At 41.8% G+C, this 18,117-nt stretch overlaps 1 protein-coding gene across 1 annotated transcript in view; it reads left to right on the top strand.

The window, feature by feature from the left end:
* The window catches only part of UNC80 (unc-80 homolog (C. elegans)), a gene marked incomplete at its 3' end in the record, with an annotated part of 70,047 nt that overhangs the window by 37,039 nt on the left and 14,891 nt on the right, over window positions 1-18,117 (top strand). Inside the window, exons 19-25 of the mRNA XM_010188289.1 lie at window positions 236-444; window positions 971-1,077; window positions 1,548-1,647; window positions 6,078-6,250; window positions 13,460-13,672; window positions 15,375-15,510; window positions 18,050-18,117. The exon at window positions 18,050-18,117 is cut by the window's right edge and continues 81 nt beyond it. Coding sequence (XP_010186591.1) covers window positions 236-444; window positions 971-1,077; window positions 1,548-1,647; window positions 6,078-6,250; window positions 13,460-13,672; window positions 15,375-15,510; window positions 18,050-18,117 — 1,006 coding nt within the window. The remainder of the gene's footprint in view (window positions 1-235; window positions 445-970; window positions 1,078-1,547; window positions 1,648-6,077; window positions 6,251-13,459; window positions 13,673-15,374; window positions 15,511-18,049) is intronic.

The following is an 18,117-nucleotide window of genomic DNA, read 5'->3' as shown; positions in this document are numbered from 1 at the left end:
TCAGTGTTCGAGCTTCTCAGGATAGAAAAGATGTTTATTTTGTGCCTTGAACAATATTGAGCATGTTATGAGACTTGATTATGTCCCAGTGAGAAGGCTGTGTTTGGAATACAAAATGAAACAACTTCAAAGAACAGAGAGGTCAGGAGAGGGCTGTGGGAGGAAGGTCTCATTCCACTGAGCATCCAAACTTCCCTGAAAATGCAGTTCACGCTCTGCGTCCCTTCTCTTCCAGTGAGGAGCAAATGCAAGGGGCTGTTCTGGGGCGCAAGGACTTCTGGCGAAAGATGTTCAAGTCACAGAGCGCGGCGAGTGATACCAGTAGTCAGTCTGAGCAGGACACATCCGAGTGCACCACTGCTCACTCTGGGACCACCACGGACAGGCGCTCCCGCTCCCGTTCCCGACGAATCTCCCTTCGAAAGAAACTCAAACTCCCCATAGGTAAATGTATGTCTCTTCCTATTCTATATACATATTGCATGTGCAGAGAGATAGAGCTGTCTTAAGAAATATTGTAGCACAGTTCCTTATTGTCGAAGTGTATTGTATATTCTCCCAAGGGAAGCTGGGAAGTGCTGCTCTCCATTTTACAGATGGGGGAGCTGAGGCAAAGGGAAATGTAAGCAGTTTGCCAAAGATAACAGATGATATATGTGAAAAAATAGATTACTGAATCCTTGTTCCCAAAGTAATGGGACAGTACCTTAATCTCACAGGCATTATTCCTCTCTGTAGAAGAGAAATACTCCAAATAGCATTTGTTAGACAAAGAATATATCCTTTACAAGTCCCAGGACCTGGGCTTGCATGGTAGTTAATGCACGTAACTTGAAAAGGTTGCCCTTCCCCTTTCCTCTCATTTTCCCGTACACTGGCATGGCTACTTCAGGGAAATGTGCTGCACTTGCTAATAGATTCTGCTTGGAAGCATTTTCAGAATTGTCCTGAGTGGTTTGTTCTGCAACAGGGAACTGGCTGAAGCGCTCCTCCCTCTCTGGCCTAGCTGATGGGGTGGAAGATCTCCTAGATATCAGTTCTGTTGACCGTCTTTCTTTCATCAGGCAGAGTTCCAAGGTAAATGTGTCAGGCGGGATTGCAGAGAGCTTGGAAGGACAGTACCTGTCTGGTTTTAGCTGTCCTAGAGAAACATTCTACTGAACGTGGACATTGCAGCCAATAATCTTCAGAGTGCCGTGGGAGTTTTATGCTGGACTTCTGTGGCTCCTCGCGAAGACTAGGTTAAACCTGCACTGTCCTTGGCAGTCTGCCTTGGTTAACTGAGAGAGAAACGTAGGCTCTGCCAGCACACTTAATTGCCAGTCACACTTGTTTCTTCTTTGTGCCTTTACAGCCTCTTGCGGAAGACCAAGCCTTTAAGCAGAAAGCTTAAAAGATGAAGTGCTTCAGTGTCTGCAAATCTGTGCAGACCCACTTGGGTTGCTATGGTGATCCACTGTGTTGCAGCCGTTCTGTAGTTGCTTTACGTCTAGGCAAGGAAGAACGAGGTAGGGCACTGCCTGACCCGGCCCTCTGTCTTTGCACAGGTGAAGTTTACCAGCGCGGTGAAGCTGTCAGAAGGAGGGGGGCCGGGAGGCGGCCTGGACAATGGGCGAGATGAAGAGGAGAATTTCTTCAAGCGTCTTGGTAAATGGCGCACCTGCCGAAGACACCCATCCAAGCTCCATCACACAGAAGAAAAAGATGGTTAGAAATCAGGGTTCTCGTCTCCTTTTTTCTTTCTTTTTATCCTTTTTTTCTTTTTTAAATATCTTTCTTTCTGTATTTTACTCCTTTCTCTTTTTTCCTGCTTTCTCCATAGTTTTTGTATCCATTCTAGCCCTCTCCAACTTTTTAGTCTTTGTAACTTTTCTTTCCCTTCCTTCTTTCTTTTGTTTTGATTTAGAAATAAACTCCAGTAAAGTTGATTTTTAAAAAAATCAAGACTATCCAAATAAATTACACAAATACGTTTGGGCTTTTAAAATCAAATTAAATTTGATCGACACACTTGAAAAATTAATGCTTGCTTCTAAGCACTCATTCACTTCAAAATTAGGTGTGTAAATCTTTCATTGCCTACTATAACAATGGGTGTTCCATCAGGTTTTTTTTTGTTTGTTTGTTTTCCAATTTGTGGCTATTTGACAGTTTTAGCAAAGATCAGCACTGATGAAATGGAAAACCCTGCACAAACCTTGTTATAATTATCTCTTTTCTTCTGTGTTTGCATGTCTAGTGTCTGCATACCATTCGTTAGGGATGCTGTCCCTTTTTCTTAGCACACAACATAGTAATAACACCACTACTTTTCCTTTCCACGAAAGTTTATTGAGTTGCAATGCATTTTTAAAATCAGCAATGTTTGAAAAATGCCTTTATGTATAATACAAGGTCACGATATAATCTGTTTTAAAATGTCATGCAGTTATGCACATGCTCATGTCCTCAGCTCAGAGCTTATCCTTGTTGTCAGGGAGACAACCTTGTATCTTGAAGTTCTGTTACTGGTTTTTGAAGAAAATCCAAGCTGACTCCCAAAAACACACAAAAAAGGAGATTTTCTTTTCCACTGTGATTTCTGTAGCTTTACAGTATGTTACATTCTCTGGCATTATGGTTTTGATTTTCTGACATTACACTTTGACATTGCATTGTAAGTATTTCACCATCACACATCCAGTGCTCATGTGAGGTGTCATTCATATTTTCTTGTAGGAAATATTTTTTAATCATCTTGCTAATGCTAATTTTATGCCACTGTGAGTTTACTTCTTCCTAGAGTGGCCATATTCTTGATTTAATGGCACAGTTTTGATCTTGGCTCTGTGAGCATCAAAAGCCTTGTTCAGAATGTGTGGCATGAAAACTCAGATGACACATCAGTATCGGCTTTTTGAACTTTGAAAGTGTTGTCCCTACTTCAGTCTTCTGTGAGTAACATCAGAATTTATGTAATTGATGAAGAGCACTTGAAGCAACTTTTACATGCCTGTGAGAGAAGAGATGTACGTGACATGCTTCGTTTTGACATATGCATGCACTAGAAATACCTTATAATAAAAGTGATGCAATGGGTTAAAGACAAAGACCCTTGCACGTTAGTTTGGGAAACAGGCAAATCGTCCAGTGATGTTGATGGGGAGGGTTGGATCGTTGCCCGATCACTAACTGAAATAAAGGGAGGCTGTTTCAAGTTTATAAGGCAAGGTGTGGCAGTTAAGGAAGCTGTAACACCATGTCCAGAAGATCTCTGGTGTGCAGTGAAAGCCACATACTGTTAGCAAAAATATTAGAGTAGCTGTACGTGCCTGTGTGTACATACTTGTGTGTGTGTACATGCTTGTGCGTGCGTAGTGAAATCTCTGTGAGGCCTTTTCAGAGTGGAACTCTGTAGCACAGTAAAACAGCAGCGTTACAGAGGGCCTTCAGATTTCCAGTGCTTCTGTATCTTCTGTAAAGATTTGCAGGTTTATGTGCTTATGGAGAAAATAAAAGTCTGCTGAAGGTGGATGGGCATGCTATTAAATCCCTCAAGGTCTGACCCTAAAGCATTGTTTTGGAACCTATTTCTGCCTTCCCATTCTTGTCATTCGTGATGCTGTGCCATTACTTTGCTCATGCTTTTTCCATGTGGTATTTCCTCTTGTGTTTTTGGGTTTTTTAACATAGTAGACCAAATTTAAAAGAAAAAGGAGAGAGGAGAAATACATTACAGTAAAAAAAAAAAAGTCAAATACTTTATCGTGTCATTTATGAATTGTAATCTTCATTGTGATATATCATCTAGACCACTGGAAATTCTGTTTTGGATAAAAACGTAAGCATATGTGTGTGTGTGTGTGTGTGTGTGTATCTGTATGTGTGCATATGTATACATATATATATACACACAAATATATGCTCAGTCATGCCTAACAAAATGTTTATTTTAATGACCATTCTACCTATACTAAGAACACAGCATACATACAGGAATGAATTACAGTATGTTTTCATGACACCCTTAAATGTTCTTTCTGGCACTTACTGAAGACACTGTGTGTGACCATAGAAGCTGCCAGGGTGTTCAAGGCATAGCAGCACAGGCAGACCACAGCACATGCTTGCTCTAAGGGTTGATCTTGCATTCGTACAGGAATGCTTCATATGGAAGCAACTGTGGGGCAGGAGCTTGGATGTCCAGCATCCTCCTGTGTTAGGAAATGGTCTCTGCTTACTGGGTGAGATTTTCTGCAGGGCTGAGTCATGTTAACATTAAGCCAGCGAGGGCTCCCCTGCTTACAGCAAGGCTGCTCCAGGATGGACGTAGTAGAGGATAATCATCAGCTGCCTCTGAAATATTCTGTTGCAAAGCTTCAACAAAGTGTGAGGCTGGGACTGCAGAGGACTGCAGAGAGCTGTAGAGATTGTAGGTGGTACCACTGAGCCCAGATGGACAAAGCCTCTGCTTGATCTTTAGAGTGGGGTTTAGGGAGAAACACTAGGCATGCCTTTCTCTGTCAGAAAGTCAGACTTCTGTTCTTCATCTCAGACAGGCACAGCCCTAACAGGGCCCTGAATAGGGAGCATTTTTTTGTGTCTCAAATGACTTCCTGTTACAAGAGCCATAGCAGGAAGGCTCAGATAGCATGCTCTAAGGAAACAGGAGGAGCTGGGAGGAAAGGGCATTTGTTCCTTCTCATTTATGTAAGTGTTCTACCTGTTCTTTCTACTTTATGTGTGTGTTTGTTGCATTTTTATGAAATAATTCCCAACACAGGAACATTTTGTTTACTGAAAATCTATGTACAGCTTCACTGGAGAGAGAAAAGCCACAGATGTCGCAAAGAAGTATTTTGAAATTTGATGTAACTGTCTTCAGGAAAAACGTGAAGATCTGCATTGTCATTTTCTGTTGTTACTATTGTTTGTGGTACATAATTGCTTTCCAAGTAATTCTGGGGAGTGCAATCTCAATGGGACTTTGAGTTTTCAGCCATTCTTCTTCCCTGAGGAAGAAGTCACAAAGTCCTGTAGAGCTGATGTTTTGCCTCTTGTCTTTCAAACCCGTGTTTAAAGCCAATCTTGAATTCTTTGCTGTGTGTTCTCTTCTTCAGTGCTTTATACTTTAGTATTCCGTAAACTTTTGTGCTTTCACATGTAAACAGGGAGAGTATAATGGATAAAGACAAAAAGCCCAGTAGCTGGCTGTTCTTGTTTTGACCAGCCACCTTGGCCTTGAAACTACTTTCCTGGTTTTTCATCTGTCTTTCTATCACTTTCTCAACTTTGGGTACCGACTGCAATGATCTTCTGCATTCAGAAGTGTTTGTTCCAATCAGCCACAGGATTAGTTGATTTATGATGTGAACTCTATACATGGAGTTTAAAATCATGTTTGAAAGAAGCCCTGTAAGGGGGTGCCAGCTTCATTTTCAAAGGTAATTTTTGTGAGGGAGCCTTCCATGCCAAAGAGTGCAAGGACACTTCAAGGGAGAAAGGCTGGAACAATGGATAATACCTAGGAGTGGAGTCCAGTCTCGGTTTGGGTTGTTGTAGCAATTGCAGAAGATGTATGCCTAAATGAAAGGACAGTACTTGATTTCCACTTAGAACGTTTTTAATATTTGCTCCTGATTTTTCTGTCCAACTATATGACATATTACTAGATCGAGACATGAGTAATAAAGTTTATGCATGCTCCACTTCAAGGCAAACTTAGAGGCAATAAGAAGTAAGATAAGAGATTATGCAGGAAAAACAGACAGTACGCAAGATGCTCTGTGGCTAAGAGGTGGGGAGGAAGGGCTGTATTCTGTTTCACCTATTTGGAGTAGATCCTGGGCTTTCACACTGAGTATGGTGGAATTGTTCTGGGCAGACATCAGTATGGCTTCCTGGACACCTATTTCACAGGAGTCATGAATACTGTAAAAATGCCCCTGTTATCTTCAAGACAGTGTTCCAGGGTGAGGAAGGGATTTAGACCAAGACTGTACTCATGAGGATTTTTGTTCCACTTTTTTTATTGGTGAGAGACTATGTTCCCTTCTCCCTGCCTCTCCCTGCATCCCCTCTGTGCTCTACCTCTTTAGGTTGCCATAGCTTTGATGATCACTTGACCTCCAACCAAGAAGGAGGAAAATCCAAGAACGTTGTGAACCTGGGAGCAATCCGCCAAGGCATGAAGCGCTTTCAGTTTCTCCTGAACTGCTGTGAACCAGGCACTATCCCCGATGCCTCCATTTTGGCAGCAGCCTTAGATCTTGTAAGTCTTTCACTGGTGTATTTTTACCTGCTGAGTGAGAGCATGTGTGTTTGTGGTGGTCTGTTGTCACTCACTAATGCTGTTCATGCCCACACAGAAAGCAGGTAAAGCATCACAGCAACGTTGACTAGTGGTGCTGTTATTAGGTGGAGTTTTAGTATCTGTGACTGGACCAGTATGCAGACAAAATGGATCTTTTTAATTACATGGCTCCCCATAACTAGATTATTGCCAGCACAAAGCTTTTATTGTCAGACTTCTCATTTTGCTCACAGCCATTCTGCTTCTGTCCGTAGTGTAAATAATAACCTATGGCATAAGGATTGAAGACTGGATAACTGTGCCTGGAGAGACACAGTAATTCCACTCCAGAGTTATAAATGTATTAGACAGCACTGAACCAGAACAGTTACCAGAGCCAATCAGTGGAAAAAACTTCAAATGTCGGTGTGTACATGTTTTTAAATGCAGATATTGCTCATTTGCTGATCCAAATCACAGAAGTGACACAATTCAGTCCCTCCTTCCTGTCTTCCTGAAGTGTCTCTTCTGTATTTCCTTTCTCCTTTTCCCTGCAGCTGCTGGGTTTTTTTAACAGTCTCTTCCATTTCTAAAGCAGTAGCCTTCAGCCTGTAGTTCCTGGGCCAGCGGGGCTCTATGAGGCGCTTATGTGACAAGCACGAGAGTGTGACAAAAACAGCTATGAAAAACCAGCCAGTTATTAGTAATTTATCTACACAGTGCTCTTCTACTTCCTTCAATAGGTGTTTGGATGTCTGCAAACTAGAAAAGATTGAAAGCCACTGCTCTCAGAGCATCCACATCCTTTCTATCACTTTCTTTTCCCACTCCCCGTCTCTCGCCACTTTGACTGTGATGCCATTTGAGTGCATCTTTAGGTTCTTTGCTCGCTGCTGGAGATGCCAGGCTCATGGACTCTCCCATTCTGCTGGTGCTGTTCCTTGAGCTGGGCTGCCTTGTCTGCTCCATAGTTGTAAAAATTATACACTCTGTACCTCACTTCTTTATAGTTCTTCTTAACCTTGCATCCTTAGGCTGCAGATTCAAGCAAGTCTGCATTAACATTGGCCCAAAGTTGCTGTTGCTATCAGTACACATCTAGCTCTACTGTTGGATCTGGTCCCCGCTGATCTTCCAGTAGGCAGGTGTTTTCTTCACTAGTGCCCGCTCTTGCTGCTGGATATCACAGAATCATAGAATAGTTTAGGTTGGAAAAGACCTTTAAGATCATCGAGTCCAACCATTAACCTAGCACTGCCAACGCCACCACTAAACCATGTCCTCAAGTATCTCCAGGGATAGTGACTCCACCACTTCCCTGGGCAGCCCGTTCCAATGCATGACAACCATTTTGGTGAAGAAATGTTTCCTAATATCCCATCTAAACCTCCCCTGGCACGTCTTGAGGCCATTTCCTCTTGCTGTATTGCTTCTTACTAGGGAGGAGAGACTGACCATCACCTTGCTACAACCTCCTTTCAGGCAGTTGTAGAGAACAATAAGGTCTCCCCTCAGTCTCCTTTTATCCAGGCTAAACAACCCCAGTTCCCTCAGCCACTCTTCATAAGACTTATGCTCTAGATCCTTCCCCAGCTTCGTTGCCCTTTTCTGGGCACACTCCAGCACCTTTGGCTGGAAGCTGTGGAAGCAGTGGCTGATAGGGAAGTCTGTCTCATGCTTTCACACTCAGAAGTGGTTCCTAACAGTCAGGATTGCAGTGAGCTCAGAAGGTGGCTCGGGCAGATAGTCACTCCTGCTGGGTATGCTGCACAAAGGCAACTTCATTCTTCAGGGCTGCCAGGCTGCCACCCCATTGCGAGTTTTGAACTAAAGGTGTGCGGGCAGGGAGGAGCTCACTGCTGACCAGTATGTCACCAAGATACTTCTGGGAACGCACTACTCTGTGTGCTAATAAACCAGACTATAAAACAGCAACTATGTCCCTGTTGGCTGTAAATGCGCATTTATTTTTTAAATTTGCCACAGACCAACTATCTCTGTGCCCATGTTTGAAGTCAACTGAAAACTACTGCTCAGAGTGAACTGTTTGAAGATGTCTGTTCTGACTTCCAGAGCTGCCTGCCTCTACATAAGAGAGTTTGACTCTGTTTCCTTTCTGCCGAATGATGCAGAAGGCTTTGGTATCAGAATTTCTAGAAGGTCTGCAGCTAAGGATGAAAGAAGCCTTATTCTAATTACAGATTTGGGAGACTCCTTACAAGTACCTGCTTAGCTGGCATTTTGTCTACAAAGCATTGGAGATATACAGAAGTTAAGAAGTCACAAGCACTAGCAGTTTCCAAAGATGACAGCTTGTCATACCACTGTATTGCTTAACGGCAATGTGTGCCGTTATGGAAAATTCTTACATTTTATGTCAATAGAGCACACCCAACAGAAAAGATTCTGGCTTTTTAACTTCTGTTTTGAGGCTTTTGAAGTAACAGTTTGAATCAGGTATGATGCAAATTAAAAGCTTCTTCAGTCATTTTATCCTCCCTAGTTGCGATGGCAACCTTTAAAAAATGAAAGGCAAAAAGCTGCAGTTTCAGTTCTTTCATAAACATTTTCAGCATACTTTTTTGTGCAGATTTTTGAAATTTCATTCTTATACTGATGTCAGGATCTTTGATCAGCCTGGAAGTTTATTCAGGTTTGCCACAGTGATTTAAAGAAATTAGAACAATGAAACAAAGGCATGCTTATGGGGGTAATGATTTATTGATAGATTTAAGTGTTGCCTTAGTTTTAGAAACTATGTTGTTAGTGTATTTTCCCGGAAGCAGCATCCATCCTTGACTGAATTTTATAAAACTACATGAAATTTGTGGCTTTGCAAACATTCAGTGACAATTGATAATACGTTGCAGGCAGTTTCATCCTTATGTCACCAGCTTAAAACCAGAGTTGGCAATAATAAAATGGATTTTCTTTTCCTTTTTATGAAACTTGGAGGTTGAAAGGCAAGTAATAGGATATTTCAGTCTGTGGTCAAGTTTCTGCAGAGGGTTCCAATAAACCACTGGCTGGCATTGTATAAACACGTTACCTAAAGTATCCTAATTAGACTAGTGTAAGTGACTCAGGTGGGAAACACAAGCTTTCCTTTGACCAGATTAGCAATGTGTGACACCTATCATCACTACACTTCTGCAGTAAGACGTGTGAGCTGGTCTGTTTGATCAGGTAATTCTCTTATCCTTGCTGAAATGCCATAATGGCACTGCTTTATGGCAAGGTTGTGTTTGAGAGGATCTACCAAGTATTGGGAGGCCAGAAGCAAAGTCTAACTGCAAGAATACCTGCCAGTATCCTGACTCCATGTCCCGAAAGGTTTTTGGCAGGCTCTGTTCTTCTCATGTCCCTGTTTCCGTAGGAGAAACACTTGTCTATAGGAGGGTATATGACTGGGAATGAAATCAGAGATTGCTCCAAACAGATCCCCAGAACAGATGACTGGGAATAGAAGCAAGGAGTTTTGTCATGGAGTGTACTTGACCATTTTTAGATCTAATCAGAGATTTGAACTAACATTTCTGAGTCAATTCTCTTAAACATTGGTTAACTCATGACCTGTCTTCACATACCTGCTAAGCTACTTCACATGTGTCGTGGTTTAGGGCTGGGTTGCCACTAAATCCTGGACAGACGCTTTCTATTAACTCCTCTCCCCTCCCCAGAAGGGAAGAGAAAAAGGGAGAGAGACTTTATGGGCTGGAAAATAAAACTAACAGATTTAGTGAAACAATAATACTAATACTACAGGATAATAATGTAAATAGGAAAATAATGAAATATACACAGATAAATACAACTATATCTAAAACCAGTATAAAATCCTCCCCCCAACCCCTCTCAATGACGATTACATCACCAGAGGCTCTGCAGAGCAGGGCACTGGAAAAGTCCCAGACCAGAACCAGCAGCAGTGGGAGCAGGATGCAGGAATTGGCTTCAGGAACACATGGATCAGGATCAGAGGCAGACAAACTAGCAGAGTTCTGCTTGGACTTTGGCCATTGCAGAAGAAGGAAAGAGCAGAGGGCAGAGAAGGTCGTGGTCCCTCAGCTTTATACTGAGTATGATGTATGTGGGATGGAATACCTAGTTAGTCAGTTTGGGACGATCTTTCCTGTCTGCTCCACGCTGCAGGTGCATATATGGCACCCATGGTGAGACAGTGGCCTTGTGATGTTCACATAACATACAAGCATGATCACTTGTAGAAGTGAACACTGTCTGGAAAAACACGCCATTAGTTTCAGCAAGTACAGCCACTTATAAGACACTTAACTCAAAAGTAAAGTCACTAAGTAGAAAATTAGTTTTATTTAGCTCAAACCAGGACATCATGCCAAACTTATCTTGTGGCTAGACAAAGCAGAGCATCTTTTGATAGTGCTTGAATTTGCTTTATTTACTCTGAAAGTAAATTGTTGTTAATTTGCATTGGTTTTTTTGTCCCCACCTTGAAGAGACCAATGGAAGTGAATTTTTGCTCCATATGCCTTGTAGAGTATAAGAAAGGGTGCAAGAAAACTACCACTGGCTAATTAGTCATATAAAATTCATTGTTCTTGAAAACAAAACTGGACCTAAATGCTCTGCAGTCATAAAACTCTACAGAATCAGCCGTACTTGAACAGTAATGTGATGCTGTAGAACTCCAAATCCATTCTGTATTTGCTCCCTCCCACACAGGTCATTCCTTTTGCTGTCATTAGCACACATCAGAGTATCTGTTGAAAAGCTTCAATGGGAGTACCTGAAATTTTGTTAAGAAAATGGTGCATTCTTGTTCGTGTCAATTTATACAGCAGAAGAGCAATTTTCAAAAGGCAAAGCAATGTAGTAGGTCTAATGTTAAACTTGTGAACAGTTGCACAGGAACAAGCAGGTTTGTGAGAGTATTGCTGCTGTGTTACGTTTTGACAGTGACCATGGTTACTTGTGTTCTTTTCAGCTATGCATCACCTGCCTGATTCATTTCTCTTCATTTGTGATGTGTTTCTCTGTGGTGTGACTCCATCCCTGTCCATTCTGTCATATCTTCATCTTTCTCTTGCTGCTGCTTCAGGTTTCTCTGAGCCTCAGGTAAGCAGTCACGGGGAGCTTGTGCCCTGTGATATTCAGAAAGTCCTTCAAGCAGGAGGCCTTTTCAGTGACTTTTCACTTGGAGTTCCTGCTCCAGGCCACAACCCTCCTCCCCTTCACCCACCACCCTACCTATCCTAGTTTAGTTACAGTATTTGAGTGCTCCCGTAATGTTTACAACATGTATTTTTACAAGATTCCTGTATGCTAAGAAATTGTGACTTTACTAGTGGTGAACTAAAACAGGAGGAGGCTAAGGCTGGCTCTTCATCTTTTCATATATATCTCCAGGTCTGGTTAAGATTTTAACTCTGTGAGAATAAAATAATAAAATCCCCTCCTGTTCTGTGTTCCACATTGCATGTGAGCAACAAGTAAATGGTTATGGTTTTTCCATGTGCTAGATACTAGTTTTGCTTCTGGTTGTCAGTGAGTGTCTGGCTTCAGATTCCTGCCTGCCTTGTCAGAGCACTGGGCAAGCTTTAGTGCTCTCCTTATTCAAGAGCATTGAGGATTGAGATATTTTTCTGATGTTTGAATAAAGTATGAACAAAAAGCTGCAACAGGATGTTTTGTCAGGAAGCAATTAACATATTGTCTTGTTAATGTGGACAAAATGTAATGCTTTTTTTTTTATTATTTTATTTTGCCAGTCCCCTAAATGGCATGATTTTTTTCAGTCCTGTGTGTAGTGATTTCTGGCTGTAAGTTTAGCAGCAGTACAGAATTTCTTAAATCAATTCCCAAACTTTTGGAGCATTGGCCAAAATTTTCTTGCTTTCAACTTTTGATGAAAGCACTATCAGAGGCCCTATTTAATTATGTTCCACATACCAACTGCAGACCATCTTCCATGGCCTGAGGACCCATCTGATTATGGACCACAAATGAGGAACCTCCCCTTATAAGTAGATACTGCTCTGTTTAAATTGTCTCATTAAAACTGTCAGCATCTAAATGTGTGGAATACACACATTTGTGCTCTGTGAAATCCATGTTGGGGAACGCTCCAAAGCCAGCCCGTGAACTGCAGATATTGTTGTATTGTTAGTTTTATAACCAGCTGGCCACAGAGGCTTTTGCTTGTGAAAACTGCAGGAAGAGAGGGAGAAAATTAAATGGGAATTAGAAGGAGCATTTGCTTTTGGTCACTTCCTATGTCTGTAGAGATGCTATTTTTGCAGAGCTGTAGGCTGCTGGAAAGAAAGCTCCTTCCTGAGTCTAAGCTGTGCTTTAGGAAACCAATTACAGTGTCCATTTTATGAACACATCTGAGAGTTTCAGAAGCGTTCATTATTGGTCTAACATGGATCCTGTTGGGCCACTGAATAGAAACTGAGATAGACCCAGCATCATTTCTCCCATTACAGAAAAATGCTTCTCCAAGCTGGAAGCAGCGGCGTTTTCCCCTGAGGCCACCACTTTAAAACTTGGCTGCCTGATGTTGAGTTCCAGCACTAAATTGTCTGATGCTTGCTAGGGCTATTGAAGTTCGGCCAGTGACATTTTGTTGACTTATGCTAGCAATGAATTCCACTCTCTATATCTGCTTGTTGTATGTGCAACAGCACTCTCCTAGTTTCAGCAAGCCTCCATTCATACTTCCACCCCCAAGATGTGTAGGCTTGACTTAACGTGACAAATGCTCGGATTTACATGGCCATGCTGCCATTTGTGCTTGCAATATTTGCAGCCTCACTAGCGAAGGTGAAAAGAAAACTTGACTCATTCCTCCAGTAAAAGTTTCAGATGCACGCTTCTGCTTTTTTTGGCAGTTACATGGTTTCTGAAAGAAAGGATTACAGAGCTGTACTGAAACAAGGTTGGTTGTAAGTTTATAAAGTGGCTCTTCCTGCCCCCTAGTAGTTGGGTTAAGCATAACTCTTCCGTCCTTATAAGCCTTGGTTTTATTTGCTCAAGAGGTGTGACTCAAGGCAGAGATCTTGTTTTCAGACTCTGATGAAGAGCTTGCTCTGTCTGTTCAACTCCATGGCAAACTTGCGAAGCAATTGATTAAAGCACAAAATCCTCTATTGTTTTGAGAGTTTTTTCCGATGTATTTGTATTTAAGGTTATTTTCTGCAAACATTTCAGGAAGCTCCTGTAGTGGCAAGAGCAGCCCTGTTCCTTGAATGTGCACGCTTCGTCCACCGCTGTAATCGTGGCAACTGGCCCGAGTGGATGAAGGGCCACCATGTGAACATTACTAAGAAAGGCCTGTCCCGTGGACGTTCTCCCATCGTCGGCAACAAAAGGAACCAGAAGCTGCAGTGGAATGCAGCTAAGCTCTTCTACCAGTGGGGAGATGTAAGTGTTTCTTTTGCTTCTACTTACATTAAAAAATATACCACAATGAAAGGGTAATTGGATCCTATGCAGCATTTCAGTTTCAGTAAAATGGGGACTTACAAGCCTCAACTTGCGCTTCACAGCCTGCCAGGGTCAGCTCTTCTAGTGGAAATGGACTTTTTTTAGGATGTAACCATGTCCCCTTCCTTCCCTTTCCCCTGCTGTGCTCCCTCTGAGGATCCATTTGGTCCACACTCTTCTTTCTAGCACTTGTCGTGTATGAATGCCCAAGGAAGAGTAAGAGCAGGGTGTATGATACTACTTGCTTTTTTTATAGCTTCCAAATATTTTTAGCCCATGGCTGCTTGAGCGAGATGTGGTGCTATATAATAATGTCTTTCTCTTTGACGTACTTGTTCGGTCTCTCTTTGCACCCATACAAACTGTTTGCATTCCTCATTCTTTGGCAAGAAGTTCTATGGGGCTACTGCAAATCATCTGAAGAACTGTCTTTGTTTCGAGCTTGGCTCCTTCAAGTTTTATCTGATCATGCAGTTGCCTGTCTGTCAGCGCTGCCTGCAATTTCTTGGAAGCTCACCAGCGTATACCTGTTGAAGGTCTGATGCTTACTGCAAGTCATTTCACACATCTCAAAATAGTGGGCGAAGTTCCTTTGACCTCTTCGATACCTGTTACATATGTCTATCTGGAAGTGAGCTTTATGCTTCTCACCTCTTCACAAAACTAGAGATATTTACAGTAAGCATCACGATCAAAAAAAACCAAACCAAACCAAACCATACATTCCAAGGCTCAGGGGAATTTGAAATCCATGTGTTATGCAGTCTTGGAGTACTCCCATAATCCATGTCAAAAAAGCCTTGTTGACCCATATTCTTCTAGGTTAAACCAAAGCACGCTTCTCAGTGGACCACGTTTAAAGAAACCTCGAGCTAGTGCTGACCATGTCAGTACATTTCCACTGCAAAACACAACCCAGGGAGAGAACCTGGCTTGGGTCTGAGCAGCCAAGCTAATAACCTCTGTCTCTTGGCAGCTCTCCTCCTCCCATTTCTGGAGAATGTCACAGTGTTCAGTGGAATCTGTCTGACTGTGTCCTTTATGTGAGTCCCCTCTACACCATGCACCTTCCCGGCTTTTACAAGCATATTGTCAGCTCATTTTTGGAAAGTGCATCATGGAGATGGAAGCAGGCTTTCCCATGGGCATTCTGCAGTTTTGGGGAGGAAACAGGGACTGCTCCTGGATTCCTAGGTCACACAACAGTTTCTTCAGCAGAAGACAAGCATTCTCAGTGGGAAGACTTAGCAAAAATCTGGAACTCATATATTGAGGGGAGAAAGAAAAGTGTAAGAAATTCATACAAAATAATGACCTAATCTCCTCCTGCCTATCATGTGGCAGTTTGGTTGTGTTATTTTATTTTTTGTTATTTAACCAAATCTGCAGAAATTTTTCAACCTGAAATTTGGCACTGTTTGCAAATTTTGGTTGAAAAATGAAATAAATTATGGCTTTGGTAGCAGTTAATCTTCTGTCATCCCTTTCTCTACTGCAGTTTGCAGGCAATAAAAGTAAAGCCAGGACATTCTGTTCTGGCTGGAACATTTCCACAGCCTGCACAGGGCAGAGTCCTTGACCACCGGTGAGTTGGGCTGAAATTATCATCTCCTTGTGCTTGCTTTCTCCCTGTCTACAGGCGATTGGTGTCCGCCTCAATGAGCTGTGCCATGCTGAGAGTGAGAGCCCTGCCAACCTGCTGGGCCTCATTTATGATGAGGAGACCAAGAGGCGCCTGAGAAAGGAGGATGAGGAAGAAGACTTTTTAGATGACAGTAAGGAGACTCCCTTTACTACAAGAACCCCCGCTTGTAAGAACCTCTGCTTTAGGAGCATTTAATTTTTCTTCTCTTTTCATCCTCTTGCCACCCAGCTGTATTTATTCCCAGTCCCTCACCTTCACCCCAGCTTCCTCCGCTGTTCTTTCTGTGCCTGGATGTACATGACAGATAGGTAGCAGCACTAGAGACTTTGAAGGGAAGTGGAGAGGAGGGGCGGAACCAGGCAGTGAGCTGCAACTTCTGTATATTGGCAACTACAATTATAACCAGGATAATAATTTATTTCTTGAGTCCTGCTGTCACCTGAGTGTCAAAAGTGGTTGAGACTCCTGTTCTTCCCAGTTATTTCTGCCATAATATTTGTGTGAGATTTGTGTGAGATCAGTTGCTTTTTCTATTTCATAATATTTATCTCCTCGCCTGATGTGAATTGGCACAGCTCTAACAAAGGCTTTTAAATCTTGACTTCAGTTTATTTGCCTGATTCTCAGGAGGAAATATAGCACAATAGTGTAAAAGATAGAACTAAAAACCTGTTTAACAACAAGATGGCTAAAACACACACTTGTGCATGTGCGTATGTAATGGTGGGAGGGAGGGGTCACAAATCACTGATTCTGAAAGTCTACTTACTGAATCAAATTGAGTCAAAATACGCAGTGCGTTAGGTACAGGTGGTAACAAACCATTATGTTCTCTCCAGACACCATTTGTATATACACATATGCTGTAGTGTACTGGTTCCTGTGTACGTGTGCTGTTGTTTGCCATTGGATGTAGTGTGCTAGCACTGTTTATGTATCTTCTGGTTTCTTTTTCATGGTTCTGGGCTTGTTCTTATCACTGCATAAAGGCCAGCTTTGGAGTAGAGAGGAGGAGTAGGTGGGAGCATGAAATGGCATTTGTGGGAAATGATCTCAAGAGAAGCTATTGGCCTTTAGCCAGTCCTTCACATGGGCCACTATGTGGTGTGCTGCCACTGGCAGCTACATAAATGTGAGTGGCTGTTCTGGATATTTTATTTGCCTTTTAAGAGACATATCCAAAGCAGGAGAGTGCACCCAAAATTTCCCTCTCCTGCACCATGGATGACTTTTGAAAGGTGAAGAACAACTGCATTCCCATCACCAAGTGACTTAACAGTCTTTATTGTCCCTGTTCAGCCACTGATCAAGCACTCAAGGGGACATGGAGCTGCTTTAAACGAGTAGTCCAAGACAAGCAAACAGAACAGGATGTGGTCTAGAAAGCCACGTAGAAGCTCAAGTACTCTCCTGAAAGCCAGGGTCTGAAAACAACTAATCTGCATTCTTGCTGAAGGCAGAGATTTTTCCAAAACTGCCCTGTGTGCTGTAGGGATTAGACTGAGGAGCATAATACATGCAGTTGGATATTCCATTACGCTGTGCACCTCATCTGTACTTCATAGTTCAGATTGTTTTAGTCCCTGCAAAGTCCATCATTCATTACTGGTAACGTGTACAGAGGAATTAGCAAGCATCACAGAACTCATCTGGTTTTATCTGATCTCTGCAGCATACCCTCAGTTGTTTGGTTTGGGCTGTTTCTTTGCAAGAAGTAATTAGATCATACATGGGGGAAAGCCAGTGAAAACAAATCTCTGAAACGTGTGTAGATGGCGATATCAGGTGTTATTAGAAATGCATGTGGTTAGTTGTTGTCACAAATAATTTTCTCGTTTTCCTTTTTTTTTACTGTTCATTATCCCAAATAGTATCTTTCAAATGGATCAAGCACTGAAGAATTCTTCATACTTTTCAAGCTTTGAATGGCATTAGATGGGTTACAAAGTGTAGAGCTGATTGTTTAGATTCAGTTGAGACAAAACTTCAAGTATTTCAATAATCTCTCTTCCCTTTCCCCCTTTGTTTTGATGCTAAGATTTGAATGTCTGATTTGATTAAGTAGTTTGATTTTTTAGAAGTTATTATCTCTAAATAATTCTGTGCACAAATAAAGAAGGCTGTCTTTTCCAGTTATCAGGGTATTAATAATAGGCACAGTACCTCTTTGCTGGCTCGTCATAACCCCATATATTTTGAGAAATTTTCCTGTATTTTAGAGTGATTTGTTTCTAGAGCTGCAGAAGACTTGGCTGAATGCAAAAAACTGTAAAACAGTAAGGGTATCTACTTAAGTTCAAATAAGCTGTATATGAAATTCTGTAAGATCATGTTTAATAGGTACTTCACTATAATATGCTACAATATATGCTATATACACTAGTGTTACTTCCCTGCAACATAATAATTACAATGTAATATATACAATGTATTATGTACTATAGTACATAATAGTGTGATAGTACTATTGCATGGGCTGGTAAATACATGGATTGATATTTGTTTGACTATGTTCCTTTTAGTGTAGGAAAAGTAGCACAGATAGAAGTCTGGGTTTTCCTCTCTTTTAGGGCAGCTTGCATTGTGCACCATATGTGAAAATATCCATCACCTCTTGGTTCCAGACTTTGTATAATCTCCTTGCTCACCATAGAAATATGTTTTCCCAGGCACTGTGAATCCTACCAAATGTTGTTGTCCTTTTGCACTGAAAATGGCAGCCTGTCAGCTTCTCCTG

Source organism: Mesitornis unicolor, unplaced genomic scaffold, assembly GCF_000695765.1.
Source record: "Mesitornis unicolor isolate BGI_N332 unplaced genomic scaffold, ASM69576v1 scaffold13647, whole genome shotgun sequence".
NCBI classification, from domain to species: Eukaryota; Metazoa; Chordata; class Aves; order Mesitornithiformes; family Mesitornithidae; genus Mesitornis; species Mesitornis unicolor.
Note: the sequence above shows the minus strand (reverse complement) of the source record. Positions and strands in the feature narration are given on the sequence as shown.